Source organism: Ambystoma mexicanum, chromosome 10 (genome assembly GCF_040938575.1).
Source record: "Ambystoma mexicanum isolate Mex_15411 chromosome 10, UKY_AmexF1_1, whole genome shotgun sequence".
In the NCBI taxonomy this organism is placed as follows: Eukaryota; Metazoa; Chordata; class Amphibia; order Caudata; family Ambystomatidae; genus Ambystoma; species Ambystoma mexicanum.
Window position 1 is genome coordinate 1,004,065,107 of NC_090932.1, and position 16,459 is coordinate 1,004,081,565.

A 16,459-nucleotide genomic window follows, 5' to 3' on the forward strand; every position below is an offset into this window, starting at 1 on the left:
CCCATGCAATGCATGCTATGCAGCACTCCTCCTCAGAAGGGCATCCTGCCTGCCACTTTTGTCTCCCGACTTCTGCATACACCAACTGCTGACAACAATTCTTTCTCACTCCTATACTTGTGTGGCTTTGGCAAAGTGGGTTTAAGCAAGTTCCTCTAATGACCTCCTTTACATATGGGCAATATGGTTTATGAACACTCGAGTTCTTAATAGCCCTCTCTTGGCTTGGCAATATTGTTTCTTTATCTCTTGCCTTAATATAATTTTCTTTTGGCTTTGGCAATGGTTGTTTGTCTTGGTTTCTCAAGTCATTGGGCCTCATTAGGACTCCGGCGCTAAACCATGGTGCTATTAGCACCATAGTCCATGCCGGAGTCCTCCATGGCGGAATGGGGAATTACCACCCCATTCCAAGGTTGATGGGGCAGTAATTCCCCATGCCGCCATGGCCCTTCCCTATTCCCATTTTTGCCCCATAGGGCTAAAAGCAGGCGTTAAAGTGCAACCGGCAAAGGGACCTCGTAATCAGGCGTTAAGGGATTAACGGCGCCGACACCTTTTACGGCGCCGTTAACCCCTTAACGCCTGGGTTGTAATGAGGCCCATTGCCCTCTCTTGGTACTGGTCTTCGATTTGCCCCACATAGATACAGTCAGACCCTTCTGGTCTGATTGTTAGGTTTTTATTCTGACACTTGATCCACTTTAAGTCAGCTGGGTTTACCAAAGGATAATCAATCAGCTTTATGTCAGTTCAATATTCAAAACAAGGATTCTTTTCCCACTTCACTTTAGTTATATTCGCTTTGTGCTTAAGGCAACTGGACTGGACCAGCGGGCAGTTACAGAGCACTCTGGGGTCATAATCTATTTGTGGACTCACTGGGTATGGCGTGCATGCCCACTCCCCTTGCTGCTTCTCAGTCCTCTGCTTCAGCTGCCCTTCACGGCTCGGCATCCTTTTCTGCTTGGTGTGCCCGGCCCACGTCTGTCAATAAAGGAGCTCTCCTTGCTCCTATGGCACGCCGGTGCTCACCTGCCACCAGAACCCATCTGACAACTAGAAAAGGTTTCAAATTGCATGCTTCCTGCTGCTCAACCTCTACAATTAAGGTCTTGAGCAGCAGAGACCCTCCCAGGTGCGGCATCCATTCGGTACACGGTTGTGGTTCCAGTGTCTCCGCTCTCCTGCAACTTCTGCTTCCACGTGGCGGTGTCACAACTACTCCACCTTCTGCTACTAGTCTTCTCACTAGCCTGCAGCTGAGGGGGGCCCTTTTATGCCTCCCAGTCTCCCTCAGGTGGAGGTCATTACCACTAATAGGCTGCAACTTGCTGTCTTGTGCCTTTGCAGCCCACTTCCTCGTCCCAGTACTTTGGGCATTGTGGCACTTGAAGTTCATAAAGTCAAAATCAGCTTTCCTCATAGAAATATCACTACCGAGCTCCATTCTCCCCTCACTTATAGTCCATAAAGGAGTATTAAAATTAATGAAGGGTGTGGCTTTACAGAGGAATGAGGGTTTCTATAGTCTACATTGGTAAAATTTAAAGACTCAGCTCTTTTATTCCCCAGAGAGTCATAAGAGCTTGCATCCTTATTAATGTCAGTGACTTTAAAGGGATTTTTCTTACTGTAAATACATAACTGATTATGATGATTCTCACCCACATTCAGATAGTTAGGTTGGGAAAATAACAGCTCTCTCTGACAGCAAGACATCACAGATTCTGGTATCAATAATATTTCCTTCATTGGTGAAAACAAATAACTTGTCCCATTCAACTGAGTCCTCTTGTTCCCCTGGGGCCCTTCTCCTCCCAGGTGATCCTCCTGGCTAATACCACCCCCAGGGTCAGGATCAGGAAGTGTCTGCCTGTCCCTGTAGACCTGGGAGGAGACTGTAGGTATGTTTTTTGTGAGGACTCCGCAGGATTAATCGCATTAGCCTGTAACGAAAAGGGAGACCAATTGGGGACACTGACGTGCATGAGCTTGATCTCTGAAGCTGTTGTAATTGAAGTGGTTTACACAGGTTAATTTGCACATATTGGTGCGGCCAACCTGAATTGCTACTCCAGTTAGTCGTTGCGTTCATGTTTGTAATGGATATTATGTTGTAAAATATGAATCGTTGTCTGTCTGGTTCTAGTCAGTCGTTGGGTCACAGTGCAGGGTGGCTCATTGGTTGAAAGGATCCAATTGGTCCGTACTTTGGAAGGTGCTGTGCTAGTTTGCCTTTTGAGGTCTTCTTTTGAGACCAAGTGATGTTAATCTGTGCCGAGCCACGTGGGCATTTAGTTCCATAGATTTCAGTGGCGACTTAATATCATATTAGCACATGGAGGATCATAGGACTCACTCACACTTACCGGACCATCTGTGTGAAGGTTAAAGCATCAAACAGACATCTTTTGAATGGTCCATCTTTTTCTGGGAACAGTTCAAGGAAATCTTACCTAGGTCTCTCCTGGAAAAAGCCCATTATAGGCCTGCAGGTGGGGCATGCCAGCAGCAGTCTTTCTTCCTTGGGGCGGTCTGTGCCAACTTCCTTCTTCTCCAGTTAGGGCATTCCAGGTCCATATCTTCCGCTGGGGCTATTCATTTCTGGTCCAGCTTGTCCTGACACAATTGCAGTCCTAACACCAGCTGCTTTTAGGTAGGCCCCGGATATAACAGCCTGTGATGCTGACCGGCATACCTTTATATCTCAGGATGCAAAGCACCCAGGAACTGCTCCATGGCTATTTTCTCTGAAGGCAAACAATATTGCTGCCCTATAATATAATGATATTGATCTCCTATGAAGCAAAAATGCAAGCTTTTCATTTAATTGATGGATGCCCATTGTGCTTTATAATGGAACTTGAATGTGAACTTCAAGTCATCATCGCTAGGTGATACTGTGACACGGTGACATGTGTGGCTTTTCAACTTAAATTGCCTGTTCTACTCTCACATCATGTGGTAGAATGATTTTTCCCTGTTTTTTTAAACCACCATCATACTAGTGGTATTTTGTCTGACATTTTGGATTTTGTTGGTTGACTGTTGGAGCTACTTTTGAGCAACATCCTTAACTATGTGGTAGAGTTGTCAGGTTGTTTCCCATAGTCCCAGTTGGACTGCACTAAACTTCTGACAATAGGTTTTCTGGTCTAGCCACACTTCAGCGTAACTTAAGTCAGGATAAGTGGTATGGCTGGTTGGGTATCCCTCTCTGCAGTAGCACTTTTTGGGGCATGTCTATGCGCAGAATGGAATTACCATAACAAACAATCTTGAATGAAAATAACCAGACAGACTCAAAGAATATGGCAAAGTACTACTTTATTGTCAGTTCAATAAAGTAGAGTAATCTGGCGAACAATGGTTCACAGTCCACACACTCACACAATAATTTAGTTGTACATCGGCTTTATACCTCTAAGTGCATCAGCTATGACGTCATGCTACGTAGCAAATAATAAAACCTATCAAACTGAGGCATTGGTTAGGGTAACATGTGTTCCTATAGGTTATTTAGGTGTTAGTAATATTATTGGATGCCCATTATCTGGGAGGCCCGCCTTGAACTTCCCTCGAACTACGTATTATACGGATTATAGCAGCATAACAACAGCGGATTGGCTTCTGCAACAATGTATGCTCACCATTACATAGGCCCTTTGATTGGTTGGCATTGTCTCCCAACCTTAAACATTCTTCTCGTTAGCAGCACGTAAGCAAATCAAAGCTGAGGTTCAGAGAACATCAGATTACTGCTCACTTACTAAATTAGTCTACAATCTCTCATCGGCCAAGCCTTCAGCCAAGGCTTCTCCTTTGTACTTGACCATGCTGAATGTTCTCTTCTCTGAAACTTTAAGGGAGTGTAGGTACATCACTATCTTCAGTTAGAGCCTAATGAATAGGCCTTGTTTTCGAGTCCTGAATCATGTGTGAAGAGACCACGATTTTGTTAATTTCGCCTTTTATTTAATGCTATTTGTTTCAAGCATCCTGGGTGTCATTACCCTCTTCGGCCTCTGGAGGCTTGGTTGCTCCAACTCACATTTGCTTTTCTGAATCTTTAATCATCAATGCTTGGCATTCACAAATGTTCGCTCATTTACTTAATCTAAGAGAAATATGTCCTACGTGCATTGCTTATCCTCATTGACCCCTTGTGCCCTTCAGTAGCTTCTCACTGTGGCATCCTTGATCTCTGGACAACCGGTTTTCCTTGTTCATGCACAAATTTATATTTCCAGCCTCTGTCAGCACTGCAGCCCTGGTCTCTCATCTTCGAGCCATTCGCCTACTATCATTGAGAGGCGGCGTCCATCTTTCCAGCATGGCCGCTCTGTGCATGTTCCGTTTTCTACTGCAGCAAGTTTGCATATGACTCATCTATTTATTTATTTATGTATTTATTGTTCACTTGTTAGGAGCTTATACAGGAAGCAAGTACTGTTTCAAAGTGCCCACAGGGCAACATGGAGGGAACAGAGGATGATAGACAATGAAATTACAACAATGTTAAATAATTAAATGCAACAATATAAGAAGAGACAATGGGGAGGGGAAGAATAGCCTACTATGCTGTCTGAGTGTTCAGAACGTGCAAGTGCAGAGGAGAGAAGGTATGGGATAGGTATGTGGTGCTCTATGAAAAGCAGCAGGTGAAGTGCAATGAAGAAAGAAAGGTAAGTGCAACCTCCAGTGGTGGAGGATGAGCCGAGGCAAGTGCAGAGAATAGACAGCAGCAGGGAAGATAAGATGTGGGAGGTCAGGGCCCCAAAGATGCATAAGGGCCCTGCACACCAATCAAGCTACTGTGCAATTAGCAGGGGAGAGAGGGAGGTAGGGAAGAAAGAGGTAAAGAGGAAGGTATTGATGCTTTTCTGGAACTTACGGAGGTCTTTCTCCATGCAAAAAGGGGGAAGGCTGTTCCAAACAAAGGAGCCCAATGAGGAAAGTGATCGACCACCCGCTCTGTTTAACAATCCGCTTTACACACAAGGAGTTGGTGTCAGAGGAACATAGGTGTCTAGAGGGCGAATATTTAGTCAGAAATAGTTGCAGATAAAATGGTCTCCAGCCCCAGACAGCCTTGTGGATAATGCAGAGGGATCTGAATTTATTTCATGCTGTGACCGGGAGCCAGTGAAGACTTTGTAGGGCAGGAGAGATGCGGTCCCTGGTCTTGAGGCCAAAGATAAGTCTTGCTGCCCTATTCTGGATTAGCTGGAGGGATCGCAGAGTGGACAAAGGTAGATTAAGCAGGAGGGTATTGCAATAGTCAACCCTAGCGAGAACCAGAGCCCTGGTAACATTGAGTCTCTGGGGGAAGGCGAGGGAAGGTAGAATTCCTTTCAGAAAGAAAAGCTGAAAGTGGGACTTCTTGGCAATGTCCTGTGTATGAGTTACATTTCTGCATATATACATTCACTACTCATCTGGTTACATATCTTCTTTGTATATATGGTTTCTTTGTATGAATGTTTACTCTTGTTTCTTCAATTATAGCTTCGTTCTTTAAGTATTGTTATGTCATTTTGGTGCGTCATTGTTTATTCTCCTTATGACATCACTTTGCACCTTTCAGGTTCTCTTTACAGCTGCTCGATATTCAGCGGTGATAGCAAATCTCCTGCTACCGCCTCAGTGCGAGGATACATTTGGTTTGGTTGTCTGAGTGCATAACATCTCTCATACACTTGATGCGGTAATGGAATTATACCAGGTGTCATACAGTGTCTTCTTTTTATTCATCCAATAGGTCAGAGGGGAGGGGTGAGGTCTTACACCTCTTTACTCGCTAACTGCATAGCCCCAGTTAACAAAACACTGGCGCCATCGTTCTTCAGGCAAGTTGGTTGCGGGTGCCGTTCTTTTGAACTTTACAAAATAAATGCGGTTCATCCCCCTTGTTGGTATTTTTATAATGTGAAGACATGCACACTACGGTGTTCAGAGGCTGCTGTTTTTCATACAGCTGTTTGGTTACGATTCTGCTGTTAACTGCATTTTCCTTTTGTCTTTAAAGGCCTGCATTAATTTGGTCTTGGTCCGTTGGCCAGCCTCGGCCTACTGGCACTCATTTGTCCAAAGTTGTTGGAGTGGATTCATCCGGCAAGCAAGATCTAAATGAGGCACTCCAGATTTGATTCCAGAGGGTCCTACTCTAGTTGGGTTGGATAGTTGGTTATCGATTTCAGGGAACTGTGAAGTACCAGACCCTAACAGAACATATGTGTTCTCCCTGGAAGGTTATTGCATGGAGAAGATCTCCTCTCAGTTCTGGGACACTGCATATATGGTACAGTGGAACTTCAGGTGTGTCAGGATCTCTTGTCCTCATCTTGGAAAATATCTGCGTTTGTAGACCAGTAGGCAAAGTTTCCACTTTTTTGGTTCTTATGCCTTCTACATACTTGGCCTATTCAAACTTTTGAAACAGTTCTCGATTTATCATGGGCAGGTGCAATAGCATCCCATCTTGTTGGTGGAGATCCTTCACATCAAGGCCAGATGATTCCACCTGATACATTATTTTGTGGTATGTTTTCTCAAATAATGACTAGGCAAGACATACATTTCAATGTTTTATTAAATGAGTGACTTAAGGAGTGGATTAATTAAAGAAAAGCTCTTCCATCAGGAAAAAGTTAAAGTTCTTTGTTGTGGTCTCAAAGAAGAGACTGTTCAGGATTAGGGCCAACAAAATTGTCTCTGTGTCAGCGTAAGTGAAACGTTCTACACAGGGATCCAAATGATCAACCTGATCTATGGTCTCCACCTTTGTAGATTTCTCTTTTGTTTCCATGTTTACTTCCAGGATTCACTACACTTTGGGGTTCACAAAACAATGTGCGTTTTACTTCAGTTTCTGGAGTGTACTCCACTTTCTTTTTTTTATAATCTTTAATGAGCTTATAACAGAATGAGAATGATATAATAATAACAATGAAGATGACAATAAAAACCGTAATGAACATAGTCTGGATAGAGACAGTAATACCGAACAGGCAGTGATCCACAAAAAGAAAACAAGGGAGTTTGCTGCAAGCCAGCAACAGACCATAACGAGACACACAGGGAAGGTGGGAGGGGAAGGGGATGCTCACCAGTGAAATACCTGAAGTCATTAATTTACAGACAAAGATCCATGTTTCCAATGTAACTGAATAGCTCATTTAGTAATAACAGTGTACATGAAAAGGCTGTAAAACAGCTCAAGAACCATGAGTGAACATGTTAAAGTGGTCCAGATAGTGAATGAAGTGAATGCATTTGGCATTGTACCTGGATATAGCATCAAGGTAGGTAGCCATAGAATGTTGAACTCTATGCACGTGGCATATGTTGTCCCACGATCCCTTAATGGAGGTATTTTGTAAGTGTTTCCAATTGGCTGTGATAAGATTAAGGGCTAGAGCAATGAAGAGATCATATAGCGTGGCAGAAGCTTGCAAAATGTTGTCATTGGCAGCAAGGCTACCCAGGAAAACATTCAAAACCGATAAAGAGATATTGACATTAAAGATTATTTTAAGAAATCTCCATACTTCTTGCCAGAACTTGAATACAAAGGCATAATCATAAAACATATGTTTATATGAAGCAGGTGCACCCCCACACAACCAACACTTGCTATCAGTACTAATCATAGATTTAGTCAGGGGGGTAATAAAGGCTCTATGAATAAAGAAGTACAGATTTTGTGTCATGTTGGCAGAGGTGGAGACAACCCTGATTCTGGTATACAATTGAGACCACGTATGATCATCTAAGACAAGACCAAAGTCAGTTTCCCAATTCAATTGAACAGGCTATTCAGTGGTAGAATGCTCTATGTTAATCAATACATTGTACAGTTTGGCAGCTCTACTATCAGAAGCCATGGTTAGAAGCAAGAGTTTAGAGGCATTAGGGATAAGAATGGTATTTGAAAAATGTTGAAGTGCGTCTAAACACGCATTGATCAAATTATTGTAAAAGTTAAAATCAAAAATAGGAATGAGGAACATACTTCTGAGCTGTTGGAATGAGAGAAGGGAGCTACCATAAACAATCTGACAGATATATTTGATGCCTTTAGCTAACCAGGACTTGCAACAAAGTGCTCTTCCATTCATAGTGATCGATTTGTTGTGCCACAGGTATGGGGAAAGCTCTTGAGGTGGGGATTTGCTGTGTGGGAAGAGAAGGAGTCTGAGAGCAAAGATAGAAGCCTTAATAGGGTCCGATAATGTCACAGAGAAGTGACTAAAAATATAAATCGGGTCAGAGATGTCACATGGACACGTCAGTTGTTTCTCCAGCATGCACCAGGATGGGGAGTCAGAGGAACCAGGAGGGGGCAAACCAGCAACAGGACTGTGTGAGAAGAAATGCTTTGTGATATAATTTAAAATCTGGGAACCTAGTTACATGCGGCTTTCAGCTTGTTACAGCAATCCTTTTACACTTCCCTGATCCCCATAAGAAATTGAGGGGGATTGAGTTAATGGACTTGAAAAACAGGGACGGCAAAGGGACCAGAAGCAGTTGCAAATGATACAAAATTATAGGGAACAGCATCATGTTAATGGTGTCGAGACGACCCCACCAGAACAGGTAAAGAGGTGACCACATAGATGTTAGTTCTCCAAGTCGGTTGACTAATAGTTCTGAATTGAGTTTAATTGTATCATGCATAGAGGAAGCAAAGCAGGGCCAATGTATTTGATTGAGTCATAACACCACTTAAACCCATAAGAATCCAAATCATGTCTGACACAAAAGGAGTTAAGAGTTAAAATCTCAGACTTATCCTTATTGAGCCTGCAACCGGATTCTGCGGAAAACTGATGCAATCTATCCAAAAGATGATGGAAGATGCTGTTTGGGATATCATCTGCATAAGCAGCTATCTTAGTACTGGATTTCCCACATGAGATCCCAGGAAAATTACTATCAGATCTGATAAGCTCTAACAGGGGTTCTAAAGATAAAATATAAAGAATGGGGGACAAGGGACATCCCTGCCTAGTTGCTCTTCGCAGAAGGAAGAAGGATGAGGATTGGCCATTTATGCAAATGGAAGAAGTGGGACAAGAAGAGAAGTTTAATAAGGGAGATGACATTTTCACCACAGCTGTGCCATCGGAGAGATTGAAACATAAAATCCCAGTTGACCCGATCAAAGGCTTTTTCAGCATACAGTGCTAAAGCTGTATTCCCATGTTTTTTTTAATATCGTTAGAGACAATATATAAGGCACCAAGTAGTAGTCTCGCGTTCACAGTGATGTTCGTTCCCTTGACGTAACCAACTTGATCAGATTTAACCAATGCTGGTAGGGATGATTCAATTCTGTTAGCAAGAACCTTGGCAAATATCTTGCTTTCAGCGTTAAGGGAGATTGATCTGTAATTTTTGGGGAGCTCAAGGTCTTTATCAGCTTTAGGGAATAGAATGAGTATCTCGTCAGAGAAGTATCTATATGCCCATTTCTGAGATGCAAAGTGGGAGTGTAATTTCTTGAGTCTGGGAGTGAGGGAATAGGCAAAATGATTAAAAGCAGAGAATCAATTGGGAGCAGGGGCCTTCCTTCTGCCCAACCCCTTGACAGCACGGTTAATTTCATGAAGGATAATCTCTGCTTCTAAATGGTTATGGTCAGAACGGGGATATGGAAGTCTACTTATACCATTGAGAAAGGAGTCAATGCTGGCAGCAGAGACTGATATCTTCGGGGTATATAGATCACAATAAGATTGCTTGAAACAGTTCAGAATGTCATTGGGATTAGTAATGTTGCCAGAACTATCCTTAATGTAGGAGATATGAGGCAATCGATTTACCGGCTTTGTGAGATGTCTGGTACATTTTGGTCTTAAACTTTAATAGAGCGCCAGAGGCCGACTCTGTGAGTTCCTTATTAATTTGAAAGTGCAAAGAGAGGACCAGATGGAGACTGGTGTCAGAGGAGGGCCGATAGAATTGGTTTTCAGCGTGGGAAAGCTAAAGGTGCAAATCATGAAGATGTTTTTTATGCAACTTTTTTTCCCGATAAATTGAGTGATAATATGAACCCTTAACGCAACAATGTTGGTCTTGTTGGAGGCTGCTGTTGAATCTCCATCTAGGGGATGATTTTTGTTGTCAGTAAGATTAAAGGTAGTGCAAACAGGGGCATGGGCAGAGATGATGTTAGAAATAGTAGAGTTAATAATGGTGCTTCTCAGAGATTTCGAAGAAAAGATGTAATCAAGGTGTGAAAGAGGGTTATGGGGTGAGTAAAACGAGTACTCTAGGTGAGTTGGATGGGAAAGACTTGATGTGTCAATTAGGCCAGTTTCAGTCAGACAATGCTTGAAGGCTTTGTGGGACTTGGAGCTTTTAATAATACACGTAGATTTCCTGTCTAAGAAGAGATCCAACACCTGGTTAACATCTCCACATAGAATAAGTTTGGTAAGACTGGAACTGAGAATGATTTGCTTAATAGAGTCCCAGAAACCAGGGTCAGGCATGGTGGGACCCGTAGATGTTCAAGATGGAAACCAAGTTTGAGCCATTCAGAAGCTTGTCCTAAGCCCAGCACCCATTAGCATCAACATGAACTAAGATTTTGAAAGACAATTTTTTTGCTAATAAGTATTGCAACACCACCCTTCTTGCCCACAGCAGGGCTGTAGATAACCTCTTTGATCCAGAAGGATTTAAGTTTCATGGCTTCTGCAAGTGACAAATGGGTTTCCTGAATACAAGCTAGCAATAGTTTGATTTTATTAAGATGGGAGATGGCATTATGTCTTTTAATTGGGTTATTACACCCTTTGATGTTCCATGTTGCACAATTAAACACCATTGCAACAAATTAAAAAATACTGAGAGCAAAATATGGACCAGTAGGCGGCAGGTTCTAAGAGCAAACCAGAAAAACATATGCAGTGAATATACATCCCGAATCAATGACATACAAGCATAAACAGGACGACATGTGAGCAGAGACTAAGCACAAAAGGAAGGCACATGAGGAAAAGGGGAAAGGGAAGGGAACCTGACCCAGGATAAAATGAATTACGTAAAAGGAGAAGAAAGGCCAATGATCCTGGCCGCAAAATACATCAAAGTAAACAACCACATACAGGATCAGGCTGGGTTGCGAAGGAAAAAAAAGGAAAAAAGCAATAGGAGTAGGTGACACCTACAGTGCCGTCAAAAAGACAGAGACAGCCCACAAAAGGAGAAGGACGTCAAGCCCACGCCCGACCCACCAGAGAAATAGGGCAAGATGAATAGCAGCAATTCATATGATGTGTACAAATAGACCACTGAGAACAATAGTCAATCAGGATCCTGAAGAAGAAGAGTTCAGAAGGAGCGACGTATCCATGCCATCAGATTGTATGGCATGAACAAAGGCCTTCAAGTCTACTGGGTCATCATAAACTGCAGTATGCCCATCGTGGGTGACATTAAAGGAGCAAGGATGATATAGCCCATACTTCACATTCAGTTGTTGCAAAGCAGGGCAAAAAGACAGGAATTTCATTCTACATTGGGCAGTAATCTTCAACACATCTTGCAAGAGATGGACTCTACTTCCATGGCAACTGAGTGCATTCTTCTCCTTGACCTTTAAGATTGTGAGCTGGAGCTGTGTGTATTCGAGCAAGTAGAATATGAGCGTACGAGGAGGGTGGTGAGAGGACGAAAGATTGCTTACAGGGCCAGTGCGATGGGCACGCTGAATGTTAAGTGGAGTGTCCAGAGGGAGATGAAGCAGGGCTGGCAGCATCTTCTGAAGAAACGCAATAGTGTCAGATCAGTCTGTTGTCCAACTCTTCATTATGTCTCTGGAGATCTTTAACTGTTTTTTTCCAGCAGCACCACCCTAGGGAAAACATCCTCAACAAAGCCAACCCTTTTTTCCTTGTTCAAACCCCTTCCACCTATCATCAAGTTGCTGTAATTTCTGATTTGTATTTTCGATGAAGGGTTTTAATGCTCTTATTTCCTGTAAGATAGCCTCAATGGCTGGCTCAGCAGGGGAGAGCGGTGGAGGCAAACCGCTTTTTGGTCTTTTGAGGTTGGTCGAGGAAGGGGTTAACTCTTTGGTAATAGATAGGGCCTTCTGATTGCCCTTGCCAGAGGACATGGCATCAGCAAAAGTGAGGTAAAACGTCAAGCCACAAACAAGGGCACCAGAAAAGCACAGGATAGTTTTAGTATTTCAAATGGTGTGCAGGAGCAGCAACTAGATACAAATTGCCAAATTGAAGACAGAATAGTCTTTATCCATAAGATTCATTACTTCCCTGAAGGGGCTTGCACACTAAGAAGCACAGGGCTAACTGAAGGGAGCAGCCAAGGCAAAAGCCGGCCCTTTGCGTCATGCAGGAGGTCATATATTACCTCAGATAGGGCGGCCGTTCACAGAGACAGCCAGCGCTCAGCATTCCAGCTGAGAAGAGACACTGAAGGCATGTGCTGCAGGGCTGCTGAGAGTCTAGCAGGAGTTAAAGCCAGCTAGCGTCGATCCGGAGAAGAGGAGCAGGAGCAAAGATGAGGCGGTAATGGGGGGAAATGCAGAATATGAGGCGTTGGTGGGTCAAAGCAAAGTGCTCAGGTGTCCATTATCCTCGGCGCCAAGCCACGCCCCACCATACTCCACTTTCTGAGTATACCTAGGTTGCAGGATTCATTCCAAGTTCCAACTTTGCTTCAAAGTCTATGTTCCGTCCCCTTTCAGGCTGTACTTAAATTGTTGAATTCATTCCCTTTCATGCTTCAATTTAAATTTGAGGTTCTCCTCCCTTTTCACTTCAAATTCTGAGTTCTCCCTACCTTTTCAGGATTCTCTTCAAATTTGAGGTTCGCTTCTATACTAGATGGGTTTCCCATGTTCAGAGTCTTTTCCCTCAGCCTCTCAGAAAAAGGTCTCCCTTCAGAGGTTCAAAACTGCTGCCCCCTCTGTCTCACAGCAAGCCGTCTCATGATGCTTCTTCCTCTGGCCCCAGGACCACTCTCTCTTCCAGGTAAAAGTATAACTTGTATATGCTGCACCCCTTCTTTCAATTGTATCTCTAGAATCTCATTGATTGTGTGGCAGGTCTGATAAAAGGATTGGTGTTCCTTACCATACTTCTAGGGTTCTTCTCTCCTGCAACCTTTATGGTGAGGTCCAAGGGCTGATACATGGTCTGTCAGCCATTTTGGATTGCACATTCCAGCTGTGATATGATTCCAGAGCATTTTTGGGACTTTTGCCAACACTGGCGCCACCATTCCCAGGACTCCTCAACTCAGTGAGCCCTCCTGAGGTTTTACAACTCTGATTGGTCATCCGATGCTTTCTATGTCTCCTGGATGACTCCGCTCCTGACAAGGTGGTATCTGTCTTTTCAGCAATTGACCGACTTATAGTTGGACTCAAGTGAGGTCCACCATTCTTTAGATCATTGCCTGGGCAAAGTTTATGTTCCACTTTTCAATTAATTTCTCCCTGAGCACTAAACAAGCCAGCCCCATCATCCCAAACATTATGTCTGGGTATGAAAATAAATCTGCAACCAGTCTCCTTATCAAGGTACGTGTGCTACTAATTTTGTCTGGTCCACTTTCAGTAGCACCTTCTTTGCCTACAAACTGCCATTGCTGCTGCTTCAATGTTTAATTATCACATCAAATATGTCTCCCTCAATTGATTTTATTTTTTTATTGCTGTTCCATATATGTGCCATTTTTAGTATGTTTTTGTGATTGTTGCTATTTTTTTGTTTTGTGTTGCCAACAGTTTGTGATTTGCTATTGTTGTATACATGCCTACCTCGGTTGATTTGTTTTATACGAGTACATTAATATGTTTTATTGCTGCAAAGCTGCCTGCCTCCTTTTCTGTGTTCTGTTTTTGTTTTGTTGAAGTTCTCCTAAAATGAATTGTGTTGTTTGGTTTGTATCATTCAACCAATGTATTCAGTTGTTCCACAGATGTTTTCATCTATGTATGTGTGTTTTTCATTGGTCCAAAGCAAGTGGTTTCTGTGTTCATTATATTAGTTATTTATTCCTGTATTCTTTTGCCATGTTTGTGCTTTATTTTGGTTGGGCCCTTCCTGACTTATTTTTGTTGTTGTTGTTTTGTTACTGTTGTCACGCAGGCGTCTTTTGTTTCCGGCACTAGTCACTCTCCTAATTGCAACCTTCACCTTTCCTCCCGGCTTCGGACAGTTCATGGCTGGACAGGTATGCTTGTTATGCTGGGTGCCCCTTTGACACTACTGTGCTTCTGGATAACTTTGATGTATAGTTGATCTTCCCATTAGGACCGCTTTATGGTGCATCACCTTCAGTGTGAAAACTGGTGGGGGCCATGTTAAACTCCTCAATAGAATTGAGGAAGATTGCATAGTAGTTATAATAGTACAATACTTTTTAATTGATATAGAGGGAGAGGGTGAGTATTTTAGTGATGGAGGCAAGTTGTGTTGCTTATTTAGTATATGCCCACCCTATGACGAGTCGTCGTAGAAGATGCAGTGCAGCTGTGCAAGCGCCAGTCTGCTTAAGAGTCAGTGTTGTCCCAGAAGCTTTGTACTCCTGCGAATGGCCAGTAATCCTATTGGGAGCCATACCTGGTTGATGCTGAAGGTCCTCTGATGTGAAGGTGGGTTTCAGTGTGTGGGTTCCCTGCTGTGAATAACGCATTGGCATCAGGAGCAATCAAGGGCTTCCAGCAACATTTGGGGGGCCCAATAATGGGGTGCTCTGATTGACGCCCATGCATATAAATCACCCGCTTCCAACCTAACTGCCTGTGATGTCATTGGATGCTTGGGTAACTGAGGGCAGCGCTTTGGAACCTGCTCACATAAGCAAATCTTTACGTTTACTGCGTGGCCTGCTCTGTCTGCGGCAATGTGTTGGGCCAAAAAGATTGCTAGGGTGGGTGCCAGATGCAGAAAACAAGTTCGGATTGGTGATGCGTTCCCCATGGGAGAACTACCGTAGGATCCTTATCCTATTGTGGGCACTTCCCATAACATACAAAGACAAAATAGAACACTGCCAACTGGCTTCTTCAACTTTGTGAAACCTGCAAACTCAAATCACACATATGACTTAAGGCATGATATGTGTTACAGTGTTGTGTAGAAGTAGATTTCTGCAGATTCCAATCCATTTGGCCGAGGGCCACCTCCCTACGAAGCACCTGAGCTGTCCCTGAATAAAGAACACACTTTTAACATGTCAAACACACATGTACTGAAATATCTCGTCTTCAGCTGCATCGCCTCCACAGGCAACATCGAAAGGGAAGTCTGGCCAATCTTAACCTGGATATCAAGCTCTAGATCAGCAGATCATGTTGCAAGGCAAGATGCTACGATGGCCATGCATCTTTATGGAGCTGCACATAAAAGGTTGTGATTAATCAGGGAGCTATACCTGGTACTGCCTGCTCCCTGCATCGACAGGACTCCATTACACCTGCTCAGAACATAAGTAAACAATTGTTATCTTCACAGATTTCCCTTAAGTGGTTTAATGTTGACACATCCAAGAATACAGCTCATTTTACAAGGCCAAAGCCAGGCACTGTACCATGACTCCTGTAAAGGCTCCCCCATGATTTAGAAATAGTACTACACAGGCAAGTGTGGAGTTTCTCTGACAGTTTGGTAGTTTCAAGCTTCAACTTTTTTGTATTTGCAATAGAGCTGTTACTGGCTGAAACTGCTATCTGCCAGGTCCCTGAATGTCAGGGCCACTATCTTTCAGAGAGAGGTTTCTCGGCATATTCAGCGGTGTAAATACTCTCTGTGAAGATATGATTTTTTGAGAATAACAAAATGAGTGTGCAAGCTGAGAAAGAGTAGTTTGTCCAACTCCAGGCCTCGAGAGCCGGAATCCGGACCGGTTTTCAGGATATCCCTCATTAATATTCATGAGGAAACATGTGTGTACAATTAGTCATTGTATGCAAATTTATCTCATGAACATTAATGATGGGTATCCTGAAAACCTGGCATGAAGCCGGCCCTCAAGGCCTGGAGTTGGACAACCACAGCACCGCCCGCACCTGTGTGTAGCCCTGCCCCATCTATGTTTTCCCGAGCCCAATAAAAGAGGTTTAACCTCGACCAACAATACATGGGTGTTCATCGGCTCCGCCTTACCTGTCACTGTCTGCAACATTCGATGCCCCATTCCCATCTGCATCAGCAGTTGTATCCTATGTATGCCCCTAGATGACATATTTTTCTCTTCACCTGTTCTGGGGTATAGCCCATTTGGGTTTGCTTCATGGTAAACAAGTCACTAATTCAGCTATTCATACAAGGGCGTTCCTTCCACTGAATAATCAGTCTCTGCAGAAATGATTCCAGTTGGTATCACTCGAGGGTGATAGCTTCTCTAGGGTGTGTCCACTTCACATGGAATGAGAGCTTTGACTTGTCCTCATGCTTCCCTTGTGAGG

At 43.4% G+C, this 16,459-nt stretch overlaps 1 protein-coding gene across 3 annotated transcripts in view; it reads left to right on the forward strand.

Annotated features, from left to right (window-relative positions):
* The window catches only part of CLCN2 (chloride voltage-gated channel 2), a 1,173,779-nt gene that overhangs the window by 774,169 nt on the left and 383,151 nt on the right, over positions 1-16,459 (forward strand). For all 3 annotated transcript variants that reach the window (XM_069618787.1, XM_069618789.1, XM_069618788.1), the window contains exon 11: positions 14,139-14,223. In XM_069618787.1, coding sequence (XP_069474888.1) covers positions 14,139-14,223 — 85 coding nt within the window. The remainder of the gene's footprint in view (positions 1-14,138; positions 14,224-16,459) is intronic.